Source organism: Myotis lucifugus, unplaced genomic scaffold, assembly GCF_000147115.1.
Source record: "Myotis lucifugus unplaced genomic scaffold, Myoluc2.0 scaffold_107, whole genome shotgun sequence".
NCBI classification, from domain to species: Eukaryota; Metazoa; Chordata; class Mammalia; order Chiroptera; family Vespertilionidae; genus Myotis; species Myotis lucifugus.
The window spans coordinates 785,922-811,492 of record NW_005871155.1 but is presented as its reverse complement, the minus strand read 5'-3'; the positions used below and the strand labels follow the sequence as shown (position 1 = coordinate 811,492).

General features: G+C 40.1%; 1 protein-coding gene across 1 annotated transcript in view; it reads right to left on the bottom strand.

The window, feature by feature from the left end:
• Positions 1-12,190, bottom strand: part of ADTRP (androgen dependent TFPI regulating protein) — an 85,671-nt gene extending 73,481 nt beyond the window's left edge. Inside the window, exon 1 of the mRNA XM_014459336.2 lies at positions 12,015-12,190. Within this exon, the coding sequence (XP_014314822.1) occupies positions 12,015-12,056 (42 nt within the window). The 5' untranslated portion in view covers positions 12,057-12,190. The remainder of the gene's footprint in view (positions 1-12,014) is intronic.
• Between the last annotated feature and the right edge of the window lie 13,381 nt (positions 12,191-25,571).

Here is a 25,571-nt window from a genome sequence, read left to right as displayed (position 1 = left end):
TTACAATGAAATGCAGTGTTCTGTGATCTTCTCAGATTCACTTAGATGTTCTCTGTTGATAGTTTTGAAGGTAGATTTTCAGTTGGGAGCCTAAAGAATGCTTCCTGTTTACAAGCATGAAATTGACTCACGTTATTTTAAAAGTTTAGAGCTGTAAAGATCCATTTGAGGACAGTTGATTCAATGTTTTTATCTTTCAGGTGAGAAAATGAAAGCTCAGAGAGGTTAAGGGACTTTCTCAAAGTTTCACAACTATGGGGGAGTAATGACCAGAATACAGGTCTCTTAACTAACAACCAGTACAGGAGTCTTCCACTGTTTCTTGAATTACTTTGTTTTGTACCCAAATTCTAGAATTTTCAAGTGAATTTCTCTTGCATGTTACTTGATTATGTGAGGTCTGATGATGTTATTAAAGAGAAACTATCTAATTAAAAAGGAACACCTTTTTTACACTCTCAAATTTCACTATTTTGCAAATATCCTGTTTACAGAAATGCATACATTTTCTCACAAGAAAACTTAGATATTTAATATAGATTTTTATATATTGAATTAATCAGCAAGATTAAGAAACATATTCAATGCTGATCATAAGCACATTCATTTTCAAGTTTTGAGTGTCTCATGTGAATTCCTGCTTTCCTGGGAAATTCACTACAAGTACAACAGCAGTTAAGCTCTGATTACCTTGTTTTAGCAGTCTATAGAGACACGTCTGAGTCATGGGTACTCATATACATGAACTGCACTCTGTTTGCTGATCTTCTATCTAATAATTGTTTCATTTGCTGGAAAGGGGCTGTTGCAACCCCTAATAATTATGAATTTGTCTATTTCTCCTTTCAGCTCCATCAGTTTTTGCTTTGTGCATTTGAGACTCTATTGTTTGGTGCAATATCTTTAGGATTGCTCTGTTTTCCTATTGATGAGTCTTTGTATCATTATGTAATGTCTCTCTTTGTCTCTGTTAACTTTCTTTGCTCAGATAAAGTTTACTTTACCTGATATTTATATTGCTATTCCTTCTATGTTTATTGGTATGTATTTTCATCTTTTTACTGTCAAGCTACCTATATCATTGACATTAAAGTGAGTGTTTGGTAAACAATATAGTTGGGTATGTTGCTTTTTTAAATTCACTATGCCCATATCTGTCTTTTAATTGGTACTAGAGGCCCGGTGCATGAAATTCATGCATGGGGAGTTGGGGGGGGGGATCCCCTCAGCCTGGCCTGCACCCTCTCACAATCCAGGACCCTTAGGGGGATGTCGGGCCTAAACAAGCAGTCGTACATCCCTCTCACAATCCTGGATGCTGCATGCACCAGTGACCATACTTTTCATACAGGTGATAAGCATCTTGCTGTTGTATGGGCAGCTACATTTTTTTGCCCTGATTATAAAAAGTAGTACATAATATGATCCTTCTGAGGCACTAGTACCATTTTCCCCATCTTCTGAGAAGGAAATCATCCCCAATTGCTCAATAGAAACCAGAAGAATTCAGTGCCCCTTCTGTAGGACAGGCCATGATCCTGTGGGGAGAGGGGGATGTATTCTTCCCCCAAAGCCTTATGGAAGCACTTTAATCTGTGTTTACATGCACCAACTTCTTTGGTCTTGGAAGAGAAAAAGGCTTTATTTGCCTCTTTCCACCTCTGCCCATATGTGTACTCAGAGAGGTTACTGAGAAGGGCTCCTATAATGGAACAGAATTTGATTTCCTGTGTAACCCAGCTCAGAGACTAATTGAGCCCTTGTCAAACAAGTGGTCTTTATTAAGGAATTCCAGCTATCAACTTTCAAGGTGAAATCCTCTTAGTATTACACATATATGCATGCATATTTATGGATTCTGCTTTAAGACATCTGCCAAAGATTTTTATCAGATACATCCTTTTTGCTTGTTAGTTGGTTTTCTTATTTCTACATTTCTAGAATTGCATCACATGACCTTTGAAAGTGTTTGCTTTTCTGCTTGGAAACATAGGGCAGTGTTTCATAAAAGCAAGGAAAAGTTTGCTGGGCTTTAAATAAAAAATCCCCTTAACTTAAAAAAAGAAGAAGAAGAAGAAGCAGTAGCAGAAGCTTGAGATTGTTCATTACAGAGTTGACTTATTTGGTCAAAAGGAGTTGTTTTGGTTAATTGTTTACTGCCCTCTGAATAAAAATGATATTCTCAAATTATATGAAAATGAAACAAAACTTCTCAGTACCTTTGTCTACTTTGAAGTTTAAGGTCAAATGTGTTGGCTTCCTTGGCATTTCTGCCTACCAAGCAAATCTAAATTAGTGTATATTAATTATTCACCTGGAATTACTTCCCTTATCTCCATGGTTGAGGAGTATCCATGATCACTAAGCATTTTCCAACAATCCCCTCTACAACATTCATGCTGTTTGGGGCTACTCGAAGTGATTCCAGTTTTTGTTGTGGCCTAAAATAAATCACATGCCAATGCAGAATAAAATCAGCTTTTCTCTCTTTGTACTTTCAACAAACTCAACTTCTTTGAACCTTGGCCTGCTTAGGATAAGAATGCTTTACAGGTTGTGAGCTCCTGGAGACAGAAGTACAGCCGATTATCAGCTGGTTAGAAGAAATGTCTCCTCCTGACCCTCTACTCCAGTACCAACCCTTTGTATACTACTCTTCAAAGATGTCAAAACTTCTTTTTTTCATGATAGTCTGACATTTCCCCTTCTGTGTTCACCTTCCAAGATACAGAGGCAGACAAGTTAAAATGATTCAGAAAAGGCCTACATAGGGACTCTATGAAGCTTACCCACTTGACCTCAAGATTGTTCTCAAACCATGAAACCTCTTTGTCAATGAACTTAACTGTGTGAGAGAACTGATCCCCCCCCACCCCCCCCCGCCCCCAGCCTGTTCTGGAAACAATGATTTCTGCACTACAGGCCTAAAAACACCCTCCCCCACAGTTGTAATAACATAAAACAGTTTTTATGTAGTTTTTGGCTCTTTAGTTGAACTAGTGTTCCATCAATCTGGCTTTAACTTTCAAAGTAAGCCCTGGCTCAGGAGCGAAAAGAGAGCACACTGGGCCTCAAAGCCACTGAGCGAAGTGGCCAAGTAGGACAATGCAGCCCTCAGCCCCGACATTGTTGTTGGTCTACCATCAGTGACATAACTGTGGGGACACTGGGAGTAAGAGGATGACTGAGGAAATGTTTGCAAGCTGCTGGATGATTTGAGTGGCTCTCAATTTGCTTTCTGTTGTTTTGACGAGGCTCCCAGCCTGCAGTTAAATGTTGGCTTCTAACAAAGCATGGACTCCAACGTGAAGTGAGGTAAAACATTTTTACACAGTGGCCACGTGTGTGGGCTCTAAGGTCGGTGTGCCCTAGTTCAGCTCTGGTTTCACTTCTTCCTACCTGTGTGACGATGGGCAAGCAAATAAAACTCTCCATGTCTCAGTTTCTTCAACTGTAAAATGAGGACAATAACAGTGCCCAACTCATAGTGTCGCTATGCAGGCTGAACAAAACAGTACATGCGGAATGCCAAGGATAAAGCCCTTACGATAGTAAGTGCTCAATAAGCATTAGGTTTTATGATAGCGAAGGTACTGGGAGAATGTCTGTCTTCATGGTCATCACCTGATCAGAATGCCCATCTGGGGCACAAGTAGTATCTCGCCACTAGGAAGTGTGTTTGCAGGAATAACTTTTGCAGCGTGTCTTTAGTGAGTGGCATAGTAGAAGTGCTAAATCTATCAATAGGCTCTCCACTGCAAGCCTGAATTCTTTCCAGAAAACATTTGATAAGAATAATTCTCAGACATATTACAGAGTCGTCTTAAGATCAGCATTAGCTTTTAAACTGGAAAAATGTTGTAACTCTTGACCTGGGGCTTTCCATTAAGACTATAATGAACCAGAATTTCCCAATGCCCCTGATAAGTTTCTTAGGAATTGAAAAGAACAACTGAAATTGACCTACAGTCTAAGGTTTAAAAGTTATCATCACCTCTCTCTGAAAGAGAGAAAAAGAGAAAAAGAGAGAAGAGAGAGAGAAGAGAGAGAGAGAGAACAGAGGGGCAAGTTCATGTAGACAAGGGAGTTAGATAAATGAAAACACTCAATTTGAGTTTGTTTTAATGAAGGGGGATAGTAAGCGATAATTATAAATGTCTCCTAGGTAGCAGAGAGAAGTATAGAAAAATTCAAGTGTGCTCAACTGTTTGCCAAATTACGAAGCCAGAAAACTGCTTTGGAATCCATTGCCCAAATACTGTATAGTTAGAAGTATTTCCTTCTTAAGAAATCATATCATAGGAGTGACTGTTAGTTGAAGATGGAAGTGAGTGTGCTAGGCCCAAATGGGCCATGCAGAGGCCTGGTGAATCCTGGGAGTTTTCTGTGTTTGAGAAGTAGAGAAACAGCCCTCAGTACCTCAGAGATCATAGAAAGGGAAGAAGTTGCTTGATCCCCCAGTTTCCCGGGCCTTTGAGTGCCATCCCCAGTTCAGCAGAAAGACATGGGAGGCTGAGTTGTGAACTGTTCACCGGGTCCACAGAGCGGGAGTCCTTATACCCATGCTCAGAGCGCTAAGAGGGTGCTCAGGGAGCCCTCTCAGTGAACCCACACTGAACACACCCGGGCAGAATGTTTCAACTTCCTATCCTGGATGGGTGCTGTGGACTAAATGTTTGTTCCTCTCAAAATTCACATGTGGAAACCCTAATCTACAGTTTGATGGTATTTGGATAAGGGGGCTTTGGGGAGGTAATTAGGTCATGAGGGCAAAGCCCTCGAGATGGGACTAGTGCTCTTATAAGAAGATGCATGACAGAGTTTGCTTCCTCTCTCTGCTCTTCACATAAGATGGCCATCTACAAACGAGGAGGTGGGCCCTTACCAAACACTGGATCTGCTGGTACCTCAATCTTGGACTTCCTGCCCCAAACCTGTGAGAAATGTGTTTATGTTGCTTAAGAACCCAGTCTATGGTCTTTTGTTACAGCAGCCTGAACAGTCCAAGACAGTGATTTTCAACCTGTGTGCTGTGGCACAGTGGTGTGTGGCAAGAATTTTTAAAACATGCAGTACCTGACTATTTAGTCAGGGCACGGACCTTTTTCTCTCTAGGTTGTCAAATGAAAAAAATGACAACAGCCAACATAACAATAACCATTTGATGTGAATGAATCAAAATTATATCTATTTTTTGTCAGATCAGCAAAAAGTACATTTTTTGGTGTGCCACAGAATTTTAGTAATTAATTTATGTGTGCCATGAGATGAAAAAGGTTGAAAATCGCTGATCTATAGTAAGACAATGAGTATACCCATTACATCTTCCCTCCATTTCTTTAGGTGGGAAGAGACTTGTTGATAATGTGACACAAAAAGATGATGGGTCCATTTGGCTTGGTGCGAACTGAGCCTGGGTGGAGGTTAGAAGAGAGCTTCCTCCACTGCCTGAGAAAAGCAGCAGGATAAGGGAGGACATGGAACTTATCCTTTGAAGAGCTAAAACTATAATCATTATATATTGGCCACTTTAAACTATTTTAACATATGATTTTCTAAAGCAGTATTATTGTGCCATTTTTCTTTTTTTAAATTCTTTATTGTTGAAAGTATTACATATGTCTCCTTTTCCCCCATTGTATTGTGCCATTTTTCAATTTAAGAAGCCACATTTGAGGATATGAGTGGCTAAATAACTTGTCCAAGGACACAATAATAAATAACAGAACTGGGACTTGAAGCCATTGCTCTCTGACCTAGAAACCCATTATCATATGAGACTCTATGTACATGCTTTGCAACTACTCCATAAATCTAAAATGTTTCCAATATAAAAGAAAATTATTACAAATAAAATCCAATATCTAAATTGCTCTACTATGGTATCTCACTAAATAACTTATGAGAGTTTTGCTTTGTTTATATGTGAAATTTCTTGGAAATTTTGAAAATTAATGTGCTATATTTTCACCTGACGATCTTTTTAGCATCTATATTCCCAAAGTGTTTTCTTGTAGTTTTTTTATGTAAAGCACTTGGCAATAGAGCTTGCCATCAGGAAAGCTTCCAATAAATGTTAGGCATTGTCATCATCATCATCACTGTCTTAACAAATAATCATTTGTTACATTATATCTTTAAAGCCAGTGAACATGTTAGACTCCCCCACTGGACTGTGAATGGCTCAAGAGTAGGAACTTAGTAGATTCTAAATAACATTTTCTAAAACAAATACAGCCATGCCTCACTTATTGTGCTTTCTTTATCGAGCTTTCCAGATATTGAGTTTCATCAAAATCGAGGCAAGACCCTCCACCAACAAACAAATTATGATTCTCTGAAGGTTTAAAAGATGGTTAGCATTTTTTAGCAATCAAGTATTTTTTTAATTAAGGTCTGTAAATTTTTTAGACCTAATGCTATTCCACATTGAAACATAACTTTGATATGCACTGGAAAACAAAACAAAAAAATCTGTGTGACTTTATTGCACTGTTCACTGTATTGCGATGGTCTGGAACCAAACCTACAATATCTCTGAGGTATGCCAATAAATCCCTGTGCTCACAATTAGATCTCATAGCAATGTATCTTAAAATCCATAGGCAGGCCTGGCCAGCGTGACTCAGTGGTTGAGTGTTGACCTATGAACCAGGAGGTCATGGTTTGATTCCCGGTCAGCAGCAAACATGCCCGGGTTTCCAGCTCAATCTCCAGTGTGGGGCGTGTAGGAGGCAGCCAATCAATGATTCTCTCTCATTCATGTTTCTATTTCTCTCTCCCTCTTTCTTTCTCTCTGAAATCAATAAAAAATACATATAAAAACACACACACAAACTTATAGGCAGTTTCTGTTTCTAATTTACCTATGCCCTGAGGGAAGAGAGATGTGGCCAAATTGGTGCCTTCTCCATGATTCTTGGCCACTGTTTCCAAGGAGAAGCCCCGTTGTTTCATCCAACTGATGCTAGGGGTGAGGATATGATAGACTTAAACCCACCCATTCCAAAGGTGGCTTCCCTCACGCATATCCTCCTTCAGCTGTAACTCAACTCGATCAAGCTATCCTCTCTTCTGTGCTGCGCATCAGGGAGAAAATCTCCAAATGGGAACAAGACAGAGCAATTCTCATGCCTTATGGGCAATTTAAAGGGGTCAAATCATCTTTTTTTTGCTTTCATGTCAAATGTTTCTTAGCCCATGTTCCCATTTCCACTAAATACCAACAAATGTTTATAAATTCCTGGCATCTAGAAAGGTTGAGGGCCTAGTTCCAGCAGCTTATGCATCAGGAAATGTGAACTCTAAAAAACAAAAGTTTTCACTGTGGCTTTGCTGAGTTAGCACACTCTGTGTTCACTGAGATAGCAGGCCCCATCACATGAGTTTGCTCAACCAAATGGTGACACTTGATTAGGGTATTATTTTAAAAGATGTTAGTTCTACGTAATTGCAGGAAATACCCTCCAGCTCAGCACTATCCAACAGACTTTCTGCAATGATGGGGATTTTTATATCTGTACTTTCCATTAAGGTAACCTCTATCCATATGGAGTTATTGAGCCCTTGAAATATGGCTAGTACAACAGGGGAACTGAATTTTTTTTATTCTATTTAAGTTGATTGATATTTAACTAGTCCCATGTGACTAATGGCTACCATGTCGGGCAGTGCAGCTCTTGGTTGACCAACTGTCCCACTTGACCCAGGACTGAGGGGCTTCCTGGGATGCAGGACTTTCAGTGCTAAAACTGTCACATGCCAAGCAAAGTAGGTCAGTTGGTCACCCTAAACCAGATCTCTTTGTAAAATACGTTTGGCATTTTTGGAAGTGAGAATTGGATATGTTCCAGCTACCGTGTCAAGTAAAAGGGAAGGAAACTCAAAGACAGATATGTAACTGATAGTTTTTCTTCCAAAGCAAAATACAATGAATTTTTTTCTTAAAAAAATTAATGAATTGATGAGACCAGAGGATTGATCCTTTAACTGAGGTAGTCTATTTAAAACTGCAATAAAAATAAGAATATAGAAAACATAAGACACTCATCCTCAAACTACCTGCAGAACCCACCAGTAACCTACTTGACTATATATTGATTCTCATGGGAAAGTGGAAGGCAATAGGTGAATTCAGATATGCTTCTCCTGGAAAAGGCTTCTCTACCCCAACTCTCATCTACTTGCCAACCAGAGAACCTGAAACTCATTGCCAGCATCGAATTCCTCCAGGTTAAGCATTGTCCTCTATTAATACAGACATTTTCTAAGATAAGTCATATATGACCAAAAATATAGGGTGTCCCAAAATTCACGCAAGAAGTAATTTTGATAGAAAACACAGGTTTATAATTAAAAATTGTAAATTTTTTATTGATTCATAAAGTATACAGTATAGGGGTATGTATGGAATAGCACATCGGGTAAATGTCCTCCACGGCTTTGTTGGCACAAACACAAAGCCGTGGTCCTCATTGGTCTTCATTGTCCCTGCTCCTGGGTCATAATTGGTACTTGGTAATGCTTATCAAATTGAAGGGATTGAAATCAAAGGGTAACAGATATTAGAATCTGATTCAATAAACCAAGTAAAATTAGGCTTTTATTTTTTGTTCTTGTTGTTGTTAATGCTCACGCAAAATTCAAATCTTGCTTGAATTTTGGGACACCCTATATAAGTTGTCCCCAAAAATGTATATATACACTGAATAATTATAAAGGCAGTGTTTATTTAAATACATTTCATCTTCAAAATTGAGCTATCAACTGTTAAAGTGTGTATACTTTGGGGAGGGATGCATGCGGTATGGAGAGATAATCACTGTCAATTCATACATTTTAATAAAGAATTTTTATAATACATTTTGAAGAAGAATCCCACTGTTACTTTTTATTTTGTTTTATTTTGCTTTGTCTTGCTTTGCTGTTCTCACATCTCTGGTTCATTTGACTAAATCAATATCCATATAAAAATGCACACATGTAATTCAATAATATTAGTTACCTGAGTTATAACGGCTCTATGAGTAATGATGTCTTTGCATCATTAAGGAGAGCTGAAAATCACTCTATTTCATCATTCTAGCATTTATTATTTAAATTTTTATTTCTCATATTTGGTTACTTTTCACTTAATCTCTTCTCATACATTTCTTTTTCTGTCATTGGCTCATTGAAGGATAGTGGTAGAGACTAGAGTTATAGTTGCTGAGATAAATATGAGAATGAAGTCAAGTCTTAGTTCTGGTTCCTTTATGAACCAATTTATTTGCAATCTTTTTGGCAGTACAAAACTTTATTGTGCATAAGAATTACTTGGGGCTCTTAAAAAAAACCCAACAATTCCTGATTTCTCCCCACAAAAGATTCTGCTTCAATAGATGTGGGGAAAGGTCAAGAATCAGCTTTCCCCCACTTCCATGCAAGCAGTCCATGATCGAGCTGTACTCTTCTCCCCAGGAATACTGGAGGAGAGAGCAGGAATGAATGATCACTAATGCAACCTCATATTGGATAAAACAATCTTGACTGTATTACATGGTGACCACTGCTCAGAAGTAAGATCACAGAATGTCTTGGGTGCATAGTTAACAATGAAAATTAGGTCAGGTGTGAATCTTGGTCCTCGAGTAAACTTATTACTGGAGCACTAAAAGAATACTAGCATCATATGACATCCAACTGTACATTTTGCTCTTTGTCACAGATTAGTTATATAGTTGGGTTGGGATGGTAGATGTATAATTTATTTCCTAGAAACCTCTTAAGCCTCAGCAAATAGGCCCTAAATTGGTGAGCCTGTGTCTCAGATCCTAATCATGTCTAGACCTGTCTGTTTCCCAGCATGAACACAAGACAGTGTTCTGAAGATAGGACCCTAGATATTGATAAAGAGAATGATAGTTGCTATATATATAGAAGGAAAGCATAATTTCAAATTCAGGTTCTTCATTAAGTTTTATTATAATTTTTAAACCTTCACCATTTTCATTTCTTTGTTTTGAGTCATGACCTTAAATCAATAAGCATAATTAGACTTATTGAATTTCTTTCTCTGCTTCTAGGAATTAATTTGGTAAGCCATAGGTAATTTAGCGAGCATGTTTGCACTAAACATAGTTTATATATCTGACCCATTGTATACAATTGTGCACTGTGGTCCCTTCAAAATGCTGCCTACAGCCCATGTTATGAAAGTTCAGAGCTGCAGGAGGGCTTTAGGGAGACCCCTCTGGTGTGAGAAAGGAGGGTTTCTTGTTTCTTGATTTCACATAAGGCATATCCTCAAGTGTAAATCCATTTGCTGCTCATTGAAATCTTGTCAGTTCTGAGAGAAAAGTATTCTGGAGATAATTTGAAATAAAATCCATGGGATTTCTGACCCAGAATCCCTGACATTTGCTAGTTGGGCTCAATAGGAAGATCCAACAGCCAAGGCACCCATGTTACAGAGGCTTTACATTCAGCGCCTCATTCTACTGCTTTCCTTCCAGGGCTATCGTGCTTCCCCACCAAATCTCATCCCCCCTCTCGTCAGGATGGTTTTCAGCGTTTACCAAGTATCTATCAACTAATTCCTGGTAAGCGGAGAGGCCAGAGAACTGTGATGGGGGTAGCAGATAGTTATTAAGCTTGACTGAGTGGCACAACACACTGGCCAGTGATTTTCCCATCAGCCTGTAGTGTGTGTAGGGATGCCCTTTTTCCTTCTGCCTTCCCTAGCTGGAAATTTCATCACCAATACATATACATGTCTGAGATGCTAGGAAATAATGCAGGCTGGGCAGGACTTAACTCCTCTGAGTTTGTTTTCTTTCTCAGGACATAGGAAAGTTTTCCCAGTCATAAAAAAAGGGGGGGGAGCAAATGACAGCTAAACTCCTAAGTGTTTTTTTATTTTTATTTTTTAAAGAAACCTTAGGTTTTGAAAGGAAAACGGATGGGGGAAAGGGCATCAAATGTTCGATGATTCACTGTGTGTTGAAACGGCTGGTGCCTGGGGACCCGTTGCTGCTTTTCTGGATAGGTGAGTTGGGTGTAGCCCAGCCTGGGTGTGCACACCTAAGCAGCAAGTGGCAGGACACACCTGGGCTTGCTTTTATCTCTGTTTTGTTGAAATTGTGTGGTCTGAGTCTTCCAGAGAGGGGTCACTCAGCAGCTGAGCCTGTGGTGCCATATGTATCTTACCAGGGCCTCTGGCAGCAAGAGCCCCATATTGGTTGGCTAACATACTAGTGACGTTAACTGTTTAAAGTTTAGGGAAGTTTTGGCTAGATTAGAGAAGGGGAGTGGTACCTGGGCAAGTCACTGGGGAGGGCCTTTCAGTGCTTTGGAAAATATATCCTGCTGAAACCTGCCTCCTCTGCAGTTTCTCTCTGCAACTTGTTCAGGGCCGAATTGTCATAGTCAGTGTCTAATAGGGCCAGGAAGCACCATTTACACTATAGGAATCTGGATGTTAAATACCCGCCGTTAGCTGGCTATTTCTTGAGAACAAAAGAAAACAAGATGTCCCATGTAGTGGTGAGGTTGGAGGAAACTAGAAGTGGTTAAAAGGCATTCTGCTCTCGGATCCCATTTTACCAAGTGGGTAGGAAGTTTTCCCATCATCCCCTCTTTTTCTCTGACCAAAGCAATAAACGACATTAGACCTCTTCATCTGATTTCACACTAGCGACAGTCTGTTGACACACAGGATACATGTTCAGAAACCCAAGTTCCAATTCTGAGAAGCTACACAGATCTATGCCCCTGCCCACCCACTCCCTCTCTGTAACTGTTGTTCACCTTCACACAGTGATGAACCTCAGATGCCGACTCACAGCCCTGCTGAGTGAGACCCCCTGTGTTGAGATCAGACATGTTATGAGGACGCAGAAGCCTCATTGCCCTCTCACCCCATTGCCCTCTCACCCGATTGCCCTCTCACCTGCCCACACAGCCACTTCTCCAAGTAATCATCAGGCCGAGCAGACACTTACCTGCAAGCTATTTTTCTTAAGATTTGGCCTCACCTGTGGTTTCTGCAGAATGACCCTCTGCCTGAACATGGTCATTGTGACTGAGGATGACGAAGAGCTAAGGTCTCCCTTGCTTGTTGGTGGTAATTCATTTTGTTGATTGAAAAAGAAAAGAACAAAAAAGCCTTGGTTTGGAGGATCTCTCAGGCTGGCAGACTGTGAGAATGCTATCAAAGGTGAGCAGGCAGCATACCTGACTGATGAATTGATAGTCATGACTGCCAGAAAGTGTGGGAGTGGTAGCTGGCAAGAGCCACTCTTTTTTTTTTTTTTTTTTTTTTTGGTGAGAGGGAGTTGCCTCACTCCCTCCACACCGGCATCAACCGCCTGGCAGGAGTGTGCAGGAATAGGGCATAGAGGAAAAATGTGGGGGTGCGGTGTGTGAACGCAGCACAGTGGATTTCTATCAATGAAGCAAAGAACCAGTTTTCCTTTCTATTTTATTTAAATAGCTTTATTGAGGTAAATCTCTCCAGAGAACAGAGGAAAATTTGCCTGGAGAATATGAGTGTCCACTCTTCCCTCAAAGGACAACTTAAAAAGGAGACTTTCCAGGTGCCCAGCCAAGAGTCTACTGGGGCACCACCGCATTGGCTTGGACAGGGCTACTCTCAGCTAAGTGGGAGCTGCCACACTTCAGGTTGTGGCTTGTCATGTTGCCCTATTATCCAGAACCCTTCCCCCAAGTTTTCTACCCTCTAAAGGGGACATGTCAGGAGCTGTAGTCTCAGGGATATTCCTTGGAATTTCAAATGAGACCCAGCTCTAGGGCAAGTTTAGAATCTTGTGGGCTATATTTGGCCCAGATACCATCCCTTTGGCCACTTTGGATGGTGCTATTATTTTTAATTGGTGGGGCAATTATTATATCCCTTTGCACAGCCTTTACATGGAGAATCTTAAAGATCTTTGCATCCATTCCATTCCATCACAGGCCTTTTAGCAATGACCATTCTCTTGCATTCCATACTAGAAAAACAAAATTCTTGCTGAGGCAAACTAACTCCCTTCAACCAAGTAAAGGACACCCTTTGGGGAGGAAAGCACATACCTATTCATCTGGGATGACCTTAACTCACATCTGCCCATTATACACCAATACTTTCCTGTTCTGAGCCAACCCCCTAGGTCCCAAGCAATTCTCTTAGAGAATTGGATTTTATTTTGTTTTTCTGTCTCTAGCTATTTCCTGCTTTATTATTCAACAGCCTAAATTTAGCTCCACACTCCATCTTTACAGCCCAGATTTTCAATGTGCCATGAAAGCAGAAGTAACTGTGAGTGGGAGGCATTAGAGAGGTACTGGGGGCTGGGGGGAAGGGAGGCACATGAGGGCCAGTAGGGAGGAGGAGAAGTCATCATATTAGCAGAGCTGGATTCTGACATTCTGAGAGGCTGCCCGCAGCACATAACAGGCCCCAGGACCACAGAATCCCTCTAACTCACCTGAAGGGAGGTACAGCGCTGCCTGCCATGAAATAAGTAATCGGTTCTTCCCTTCCTATATCCTATAATGTGTTTGGCACAATGCATAGTACTTGCTAACCACTCAAGAAAAAAAAGAGCCACTCACTCTGATTAACTGTCAGAACTAATTCTCATCCATGTTATTATACGATAAAGAGAAAAAAGGAAATCCAAGGAAACTGTGCTTAAGGCCAGTGCCTAATCAGGTTTTTTTCCCTTTCATCTGTTTCATACAAAAACTGCCTTGGAATCACTGGTGTGAGCCATTAGATTCCTCTCTTCAAGTATTAATTAATTAAATGTGATATTTTAAAATATACACGCCTCTTTCCAGATAGAACAACCCGAGCTCTTTGTAAATTGCTCAATGCCCGTTGGTCCCCCCTCCCCGCCCCCAGCAGTTCTACTTCATTGCCTTGTACCTTCTATTCCCCTGTTGGGCCACAACTCCAGCAGCAATAAGTATAGAGTAATTATTTCTGCCAGAAATGTTTCCCCTGAAAGGGGCTTGCCTTATTTTGGTTGTATGTGTGTGCTTGAAAGAAAGGCATGTTATAATATCAGGCCTCTTTGTTTTCCCTCTTTTAATACCCACTGGTTCTCTAAGATGTCATTGGCAAACACAACACCATTTGCTTTTGTTCCCTTTATAAATATTTTCCACTTGAGCCCTATTTCTTACTTACAACTGCTAAGTGTCTTGCTATGAAAAGCAACTGTTCCAAAGCAGTAGACTGAATGAACACAGCCTGTGTGGTTTTGATTTAGGAAACATTCAGCTTTTGGTCTGAAATGCCCTGGGATCAGAGCAGTTTATAGTCTCTTGGATTCTTGAAGGCAACTCAAATGGTAGGTATGTGTGTAAGGTGGGAGCTGGGGGCAGATGGGGAGACTTGGAATATCCCATTGATTTGTCATGTCTATTGCAATCATGCAATTATTCACTCAACAACAATTACTGAATGCCTACTATGTGTTTGCTACTCCTGGTCAAGTAATCCCCAAAAGGTGACCATTCAATCCAAGTAGAAAGCTCGTGTTAGACACTCTATGTCATGGAGGGCAAGAGACCAGACTTCATCATTGTCACAATTTATGTAAGATATAAGCCCTATCCAGAAATCTGGAGACATTGAACATTTCCCTATCTTGAAAAAAAGCTTACCAGAAGATACTTACATAATTAAGAATTTTTAAAAGGAAAAATAAATAAATAAATTTTATATTATGTCAACAGACAAATCACATTATCATCTCTCACTCCAATAAGGCCTCCAGTCTGTTTTACATTGTGCCTGGCTTTTTTTTTTTTGCTAGAATTCATTGTAATAAGATGCTTGAAAAGGTTCTTTCTGTCCAGGTTCAGATCCAACAAAACTAATCCTACAGTAAGCTATGACAAGAGGACAGACAATTGGGAATCAGAGGCGTGAATAACATCCTCAAGATTCTGTCTTCTCCATCTGAGAAACGTGCCCCCCACTCTCCAGAGAGACTCCAGTTTTAATTTGATCACACCACTATGACTCATTCCCCCAGAAGAAATGGTCTGTACCTCACCCTAGACCAGGTTCTACCATGCATGCCTTTATAAAGCATTGTAGAAAGTTGAGCAGTGATTCCTTAGTTTGCTCCCATTAAACTCTTTAAAATATATACATATATTGCAGAGAGGAAAGGAGAGAGAGAGAGAAAGAGAAACATCAATGATGAAAGAGAATCATTGACTGGCAGCCTCCTGCACATCTCCCACTGGGGATCGAGCCACAACCTGGGCATGTGTCCTTACTGGGAATTGAACTGTGAGCTCCCAGTTCATAAGTCAATGCTCAACAACTGAGCCATGCCAGCTGGGCTCCCATTAAGCTCTCCATAGGTTAGACAAACATCCCAGGATTCTTAGAAGTATGTGACTAGGTGGGCTTTGAGGAGCTCTAGCCTAATGGGATTCTCATTTCAAGCATACATCTAAGTTTGCAAGACATGAGGGCAAATGCTGGAGGACAAGGACTGGCTCTTCTCTTCCTGTGCAGCCCCCCATGCCTAGTCTAGTGCTAGCATTGGGGAGAACACAAAATGTATTACTATAGGGTAATACACTTGGGATGCTCCATTAGTTGGCAGTGTCAACTGATATTTTTATTCAAGTAGCGAAAACAAACTCTGGCCTTTCTCCAACCTTGATTAGGACTGTGTCGGACCCATTAATAGGAATGTACCTCTATAACTGGAAAGCTATCTAAATCTCATGCATCCCACCCTCTATTTTCTTAAAATGATATAGTATTTTCCCTGCCATTTAAAATAGTTCTGCACAGCAAGAGAAACCAGCATTAAAATGAAAAGGGAACCCACTGTATGGGAGAACATATTTGCCAATGATACATCTGATAATGGGTTAATATCCAAAATATATAAAGAACTCATACAACACAACAAAAGGAAGGCAAACAATCCAATTAAAAAAATAGGCAAAGGGTGACACTTCTCCAAAGAGGACAGATAGATGGCCAAGAGACATATGAAATAATGCTCAATGTCACTAATCATCAGAGAGATGCAAATTAAAACTGCAATGAGGTATCACATTGCCAGAAAGGCTACCATAAATAAATCAACAAACAACAAGTGCTGGCAAGGATGCAGAGAAAAAGGAACCCTAGTTTACTGTTGGTAGGAATGCAGATTGGTGCAGCTACTATGAAAAACAGTGTGGAGTTTCCTCAAAAAAATTAAAAATGAAACTGCCATTTGACCCAGTGATCCCACTTCTATGAATATATCCTAAGAATCCCAAAACACCAACCAGTAAGAACACATGTACCTCTGTGTTCATAGCAGTGCTATTTACAGTAGCTAAGGTCTGGAAACAGCCCAAGTGCCCATCAGTAGATGAGTGGATAAAAAAGCCATGGTACATTTCTACCATGGAATACTATGCAGCAGTAAAAAAAAGAAGGATCTCTTACCCTTTGAGATAGCATAGAGGAACCTTGAGATTATTATGCTAAGTGAAATAAACCAGTCAGAGAAAGACAAATATCACCTGATCTCACTTATATGTGGAATCTAATGCACAAAATAAACTGATGAGTAAAATAGAACCAGAGACATGACAACATGACAAATCTTGGGGGAGGGGTGGGGAGAGAGGTAGTGGGAAGAGATTAACCAAACAATTTATATGCATATATGCATTGCCCATGGACACAGACAATAGGATGATGAAGGCCTGGGGTGAGGCAGGAACCAGGTGGAGAAGGACAAGAGGGGAAAAAGAGGGGAACATCTGTAATACTCTCAACAATAGAGATAAATAAAATAAAATAAAATAAATATAATAAAATAAAATAAAAAATTGTTCAAGTTTTCAAGTTCCATGCAAGAGAGCTTTGAAAAGGCCTTGTGGTAGATTATGTTTTCAAGGTGTCTAAAACAATACTTCTCATTCTACAGCTCTTTTGCACTATGATCTTGCCACTCTCTATTAGACAGGTGGGACCTCTCCACCCTCCAGGGATCTAGGCTTGCCCAGTGACCTCTTTTGATGAATATAATGCTGCCAAATTACCTCTCAAATCTTGCCTTTACTTTTGGGAAGGCTCCTTCTTAGAATACAACTGCCATACTATTAGGAAGCTCAAGGAGACAAGTCCATATGAAGGAGAATTGGAGCTCCTCACTGATAGCCCAGCTGACCTCCCCGACAGCCTCCAGAAACAACTATCAGCCATGTGACTGAGGACCTTTTGAACCTTCCAGCTCTTCCAGTGCCCCATCCAACATCATGCAAAAAAGAACTGCCCAAATTGTGAGGAATAATAAATTGACCTGTCTTTATAACCCTGAAAGTTAATTTGTTACACAGCAATAGATAACCAAATAGGCCTCTTAAGGGCCATTTGTTTTCCAGGTTATATATACAGTATATGTGTTTGTTTGAGTATGGTCTGGTGTTTTTTAAAAAGCTATTCTTATGCACTCATTTATCTAATCCTTTACCTTTATTACTGACTTGATAACTTCTAGTAAATTTCATGGCTAGAATAGGAAGAGAGAGAGATAATTCATTCTGAAGCTGAAATCTGTTTCCATAATCATCTCTTCTGCTCTTTTCTACATGCTGTTTCAAAGTGAGCTTTCTAAAATACAGGTCAAGTCATATATCTCTTGTTCTAAAACCACCAATTGTTCCACATTGCTTACATAATAAACTCCTTACCTTAATAAATGCTTTTCAAAACAAAGATGCTTTTCAGAGTAGAGGTTTGCTGGAACAAAATGATCATTACCGTGGAGATACTGAGGCCACTGGTCAGAAGCAGAACTAGAAATTAAAAGCCAGAGAGTTAATCTTTAGATTAACATAGAAGATTTGGAACATTTAGAGACTCATAATGGAGAATTTAAGGGGTGCAATGAGTTTTGAACAGTGTAACAGGCACTTTTGATTTGGATTCTTACAGGCCAAGTTGGACTAGAGTCTACCAGCCGTGGGCAAACTATGGCACGCGGGCCGGATCCGGCCCATTTGAAATGAATAAGACTAAAAAAAAAAAAAGACCGTACCCTTTTATGTAATGATGTTTACTTTGAATTTATATTAGTTCACACAAACACTCCATCCATGCTTTTGTTCCGGCCCTCTGGTCCAGTTTAAGAACCCATTGTGGCCCTTGAGTCAAAAAGTTTGCCCACCCCTGGTCTAGAAAGACTGTGGTTAAAGGGATTATATTTGTTCTAGAACAGAAAAGTGAAATAATGTATGTGGGACTTAAACTCATGTACAATTCATCAAATTAAATAAAGATGAGAAAGATGACACTAAAATTGTCACACACTTGTCTAACAATAGGGTTATATAAGTGGCCTAAATCATGCCATAAATCCCAGATGTTTAGCCCATGCAAAAAGAGAAGAATTGCATCTGTGTATAAGGTTAGGTTTCACTTAGACCCAGGGGATTCAAGATGGGAGACAGAAACAGAAATCATTTTCTCAAGAAGAGTCTGGATTTCTGAGTCTCAGTGTTCAAACCAAACAGGTTAAGTTTGGGGGATATAATCTTTTTCCAAAGATATCATTTATATGCAGTAGGACCTGTGGCTCTTAATCAACTGCCTCAGGTTTCTAGAACATGAATGAGCATCCGTTGAACAGAATAACTAATTAATGAAATTGTTGGCATTGGAGGGCAGATGCTGGGAGGGGGATGAGGTGCATCTTGGATTACTAGACTTTCCCAATCTTTGAAATAGTGTAATTTGGTTTCCTGACCACTCTTATGGGAAATTGGGAAGGATGGAAGGTGAAAAGAATCCAAAAATTGAATAATGGCATCTTAAAGACAAGCTCTGAGTGGCCTATTCACTCCTCCTTATGGGAGTGGCTTTGTGGGCAGGGTATTGAAATAAGAAGCATATTTCCTCCATATTATTCTGGGGGTCTTTATAGTTTTCTCCTCTGTAGGGAGCGGCTATAGGGTTAAGCCTCGGACTGACCTGTTGGCAAAGCCACAAACAAGTCCCAGCTTAGAGGACACAGTCCTTTTAGCATAATTAGGCTCGACCTTATGACTCTCCCTAGATCTTATCTGGGAAGCTAATGGGCTGAGGGAGATGTAGCAAGTGCTGCCAAAACAAGTGAAACTCACAAGAACATTGTAACTATGGTGACCACTACCTTGTTTACCTCTGGCTATAAAATAAAGGCTCAGCTTGCCTCTGGATCTCTCTCTGTGGCCTCAGCCAGGTACAGGAAGATCCACCTAGTCCTAGACCCAGCTAATTCTCTCTGTTTGTCATTTCTTCATCCTTTTGCCGCCCTCACTCAGGCTTTTGAACCTTTGGCTGAGCTGGCTTAGCACACTCCTCCCCAACCCATTCCCATCCCCTACAATTACCAGTTATCTTTTGTTCAAACAAAAATCAATATTGCTTATCTATGAGTGCATACAGTAGTGTCCAAGCTAAATAGGCTTTCTCACAAGCCACATCAGCTAGGACTCCCAACATAATGGGAATGATGATTCCATTTTCATTAGGAAACTTCAAAAAGTTTCACATGAAAATAATGATCACCCCCCAAGAGGTACTGAGCAGAGATCTGTCTGGCCCATGGATGTTGGGAGTCTGTTTCCCTAGAGTTGGAAGAACCGAAGAGATTTAAATTTGGATATTAACTGCAGATGAATAACACAAAATTGGAGTAAACTTGACATAATGTTTCTCCTAGGGACATGTCCATCTCTGCATGTGGGGCCTCAGCTGAACTTCCCGTTGGCTAGAGATCAGCATTTCTCCCGCTTGAAGGCTCATGCAAACTACTTGGGATCTGGATAAAATGCAGATTCAGTCGGTCTGAGAGTGCCTGAGATTCTGCATTTCTAACAAAATCACAGGTGATGCTGATACTGCTGGTCTGCAGAACATGCTTTGAATAACAAGGATGTGGTAAATTGTCAATGAGTCAAAAGACATGTGTTCAATTCAAGTTCTACCTGACTGTGTGAGTTACTTAATCACACTAAAATTCTGATTTTATATCTATGAAATGACAAGTAATAATATCTGCCCCAAAGTATTGTTTTAAATATTCAATGGGATATCCAGTACAGCATTTTATAAATCTATATTGGTTGGTGATCTTTTTAAAAAATATTTTTTATTGATTTCAAAGAGAAAGGGAATGGGAGAGAGAAATAGAAACATCAATGGTGAGAGAGAATCATTGATCAGCTGCCTCCTGCACACCCCTGAGCCCACAACCCGGGTATGTGCCATGACCAGGAATCGAACCATGACTCCTGGTTTATAGGTCAACGCTCAACCTCTGAGCCACACTAGCTGGACAGTTGGTGATCTTGAGACCTGCTCGGATTCTCCACCAAGTGTGTAGTGAACGTCTCTGAGCTTTTCACAGCAGCAAAAGGTAGGGGAAGCCCAGCTTCTAGGCGACTGATAGTCCCCATGGCTGCTCCCTTGGGTCTAAGTGGAGCGGTTAGCAAAGATAAAACTGATGCTAGTGACACCACCAGGGGCCAGTTAGTTGAGACCTCAGCCCCTTACAGAGAGCAACAGTTAGTTGTGTCCCCTCTTCATTTCTGAAGGAAAGGCAAGGACACATTTCCCCTTTCATTTTATATCTTATTAAAGAGAAAGCATGGAAAATAAAATTTTTTTACTGAAATATTGGAATCAAGGAATTTATGGGACAGATGGAGCAATTCTCTCCTAGAAATAAAAGTGATAACTCAAAAAAAAGTTATAACTCATGTAAAAAGTCTTTGAACTCTCTCATACTTACACAATTCTAAGCCAGCTCTATTACTGTGGAGTTTCATTGTTGAGAAAGACCTGCTAGAGCTAGACCATATGCTGATCATGTTTAATTGGTAAAAGTCTTATAATTCATTCAAGGAAAAGTGGCTTACCTGGGTCCTGGCTGGTTAGGCTGGGTTCTAGCTGATTATCAGTACTGTGCTTGGGAAAACCTGCTTGGGTAAAGGTCAAACAAAAATAATATTCCCTTATTATTAAACAATTATTAAACTCCTAAAACCGCCCTAACCGGTTTGGCTCAGTGGATAGAGCATCGGCCTGCAGACTGAAGGGTCCCAGGTTCAATTCTGGTCAAGGGCATGTACCTTGGTTGCGGGCACATCCCCGGTAGGAGGTGTGCAGGAGGCAGCTGATTAATGTTTCTCTCTCATCGATGTTTCTAACTCTCTACCTCTCTCCCTTCCTCTCTGTAAAAAATCAATAAAATACATTTAAAAAAAAATAAACTCCTAAAACCAATTTATATCAACCCCCTTATGACGCTCTGTAAAGCTTCTCCAAATCCTTTTTTAACTTTGGTTTTCTGCCAGAAATAGATGCAGATGCATTAGCTACCTCACAAGGAAAACCTGTTCTCACAAGTTTTATTGTACCACTTGGCAAGGAAAAAGGCTTGGGTAGAGGCTGAACACTTTCACATAGATCCAGAAAGCTTGGGAATTTAGCCATCTTGACTTACCGCCCACCACCGAGAAGAAACTTAGCAAATTTTAAGAGCCAGGATCTAATATTCTTTTAATCAGAAAAGAAGAAAATTCTACAGGATCCAACTTTCTTTTTGGGACAAATTCCATAGATTTTTACAAAGACAGGCCATTTCAGAACTCTTCAGGGTAATGAGGGAGCTCAAAGTTGCCAGGGTTTCCTACTCTCAGATCCTCCTCGCCCCTTTCCTCCCAACCTTCATTGCCCCAGGGCAACTTCCCTCAGAAGACTGTAACTTCAGGAAAATTCCAAATTAGAACTAGAAGGGATATGAGTGTAGTACAGAAAGGGGAGTAAAAAGAAGGATTATTTTAGTTGTGCTATTTTATGTTTTGGGGAGCCCACAAGAAATATGAGACAGTCTCACTCTAATTAAAGAGTAAACAATTAAGACCATGGAAATGTAACTGGGAATCTACTGAGAACGTCTTCACATTACTCACAAGTTAATAATTTTCCCAAGAGTGGGAGTTTCTTGAGGATGTTTGCAATTTATTTTTAAGCCTTTTAGTGCCTTAGAATAACACTTGCAATTTCTCTTTTATTATTTTCATGGTTTTCAAATGTTTCAAACCTAGGCATTTTAGAGCCCACCCACTTTCTTAGATGTAGTTAGAAACACACAGGGACCTCTCAAAATCATTACAGAACTTCTCTGGAATATGTGAGACAGATGATAGATGATAGATAGATAGATAGATAGATAGATAGAAAGAAAGAGAAAATAGAATTTTTTACTGAAAATTGGAATCAATGGATTTATGGGACAGATGGAGAAATTTTCTTCTAGGATTATTTTTATAAATATCATACACACACACATACACACATATACTCTATGATCTTCATGGGACACAGCATGCTGATTCCATTGCAAATTTAGTATTGTGTTCATTGTATGTGACCCACAGGGATGTCCCCAAGCTATGTCATTACTTAAGCCAAATCACTTTTCATAATTGTGGCTGTGGAATATATAGAAGTCAACGGACATTTTCTGAGAACCTATGAGGTAGATAACACTGCACTAGGGACTGCAAGGGAATACGTCATCAGAAGATATGACTCCCTGCCTGGTAAAGAGGCTTCTGAAAAATGATAAAGGGAAAGAAAAATCAGCTATGTATTTGGATCTTGATCTGCTTATGTTCCCAGGTTACTCAAGGGGGAAAGTAACCATTGAACTTGCTGATCAGTTGTTAATTTCACAGATAACTTTATTCCAAATGCCATTAGGCCTAATGAACATGCAAAGATGAATATGCAATGTGATTAAGTGACTATAAATCAATGAAGCCCAGTAAAGCATGCACATGATATGAACATAATAAATGTTAGCTCTTATTATCATCATTATCATCCTTATCATTATTTCTGTCATTAGTTAAGGACGCTTAAACCTGGTGAGAGAAATGGCATGCACATATTTCTAATAGAAGGCAGAAAGTACACAGATCATATTGTTGGTGCTGATAAAAGTCTGAAGGAATCCAAAGACAAGAAAAAATAATTTCAGACTGGAGATGAGCATTTAACACATATAATAATAGGGAAGCCCCGTACCCTCATGCTCTCAGTAGTGTGTGTCTGATAAAGCAATCTGTCAAGAGTTTTGCCAGAAGGCTTGGTAGTTTGCCTTTCAGCACAAGAATCCCAAATGTTCCTGATTTCCTTAATAATATATTATGGCTCTGTGCACCATTAATTCATTCCAGGCCTATATATTTATATCTTTAATTATAAGATCAGTAAACAAGTTCTCCAAGCCTGCTGTTTGCCAAGTGTCTTTAGGTGGTAGAATTACAGGATTTAGCAGGCAGTTCCATGGTCAATCTATTTTTATCTTCATTATTTTATAAACTTTATATTTCTTATCAGCCTTTCTGGAGTCTAAAGTAATTCTGGTATGTCAATTGATTTTCCTAAAATGCAGCCAATTACTTTCCTCTTTGAAATGCTTTCCCCCAGGTCTCTGTAGCTCTCAATTACCATTTTTAAGGTATGAGAACAGAATACGTCTCAGACTTCCTCAGGTAGATGTATCTTGGTTAGGATAGGATTTGAATCCTGTTTCTAAAAACCACCCCCAAGTTAGCAGGAGCTATGGAAGCAGCTCCATGCTGACAGGGAACTGTGTGTGTCACTGGCCATGGAGCACTGTTACCCAGGTCACAAAAAGAAATAATGTTCAGTTACAAATTGATGATGGCTTCTTATGGAGTTGCCTAAAAAGAAGATGACATATATGATTACTCTTCTCGCACAGATCATTTTTACACCTCTTTTTCAGGGGAACATATTAATCAAATTATTGTTGAGCATGAATTATGTACTCAGCATTGTGCTCAGCATTCTAGGGATTGCTAGAGAAGCATATGGTAGGTCCCCTGTCCTTCAGAAGTTTTAAATCTACCTAAAGCAATATAAAGCATGAGAGGAGAGCACATGACCCAATGTAATCCATAATAAATGTTCTGCAGAAAGCTTCAGGCAGAAATAGCTTTTAGGAGTTCAGAGAGTGGCAAGATGAATATCGACAAAAGTAGTTAGGTTAGGGGCATGTTTGGGGAGCTGAGAGGAGCTCTTTGGTCTGCATTATGGAGCAGAAATGGCCTCTTGTTGCAGCTCCCAGTACTCAAGAGTCTTTAGAAATAAAAATCACAAGTGGGCTCCTTGTGTAATGAAGAACATCCTTTGTGTTCTCATATGTTTTCAAAGGAGGTGGCTAGAAAAAATGAAGCCCTGTGAGTGCTTTTATACACTCCACGTTGTTCTTGAGCAGAACCAAATGATCAATCGTCTTTCCCTGAGGAAAATGTCTGAGTTATCTTGTCAGAAAAGATGAAAGTTTGCCGTCATCCTCATACTTGCTACAAATGAGAGGGGAATATTTTTCAGCTGAAAGGGAGCATGTTTGGTCATATCCTCAACATTACCAAACTAAACACACACACACACACACACACACACATACACACACACACACACACACATTATATCTGCCCCCTTTTGAGAAAATGCCTTGATGAAATGAACACATGAACCAGCTTTACAAAATCATCAAAAGTGTGTTTTCTCTTTTCATAAAGTAGCCTGTACTACAAGGCAAATTAATCAGAACAGAGCCAGGGGGAAAGTGGGTCAGGCTGATGCAAAGGCTAGCATCTCAGATTTCAACCTCTCAGTCTCTTTTGTTAGACAATGTCCTGGGTCCTTCCCTGGTTACAGACACCACCCAGGTTCCTCCCACCCATGGAGGATGGCTTTGTGATTGTGAAGACATGACCTATTCACCACTGAGCATTTATGGAAAGTTTCTCCTTTGCTTGTGGTGGCAGACACAGGGCCATGGAGCCTTCTGTAGCCAGAATGAACACCCAGGCAAAGAAGCCTGGATCAAAGCCTTGTAGCCAATGGGGAAGCATCTTAGTCGCTCACTATGCAGGCTTATTCACCCAACCACCATTTGTTGAACATCTGAACATCTGTGGCTTACTGGCCACCTCTCTGGGAACCATCCAAGCAAAGACAAATAAAACCTTACTTCTGAGTTCTCCCTAAGTCTGGGAAGAGCTAGACATGGAAATACATAATCAGAATAAAGAATGGGAAGAGCTATGGAAGAGCTTTAAACAAAGTGTCATTGATCTCAGCAGAAGGTCTGACTAACTCTGGATGAGGTGTGACTGTCAAAAAACCTTGAAGGGTTAGTTGGAGTTCTGGTGGAGAAGTGGAGGAGGGCCTAGAGTATTTAAGGAATTGCAAATAGTCTTGTGTATGGATAGAGTGTAGGGTCTTGGGGGTTGGATAGAAGGTGGGGATGGAGCTGGTGGTAAATGATGGCCAGAAAGCTTGAGATGGGCTGAAGAAAGACTCTCAAAGGAGCCTTACATGTTACGCTAAACTTTGAAGTCAAATGGAGGCTCTTTGGAGGTTCATCATTGGGAGAATAACATGTCTGTTTTAGATGCTTAACCTTGTAGCCAAGGATAGCAGGAAGTGAGACAGAGGTGGGAAGAAAGTTATTAGGTGATTTGCT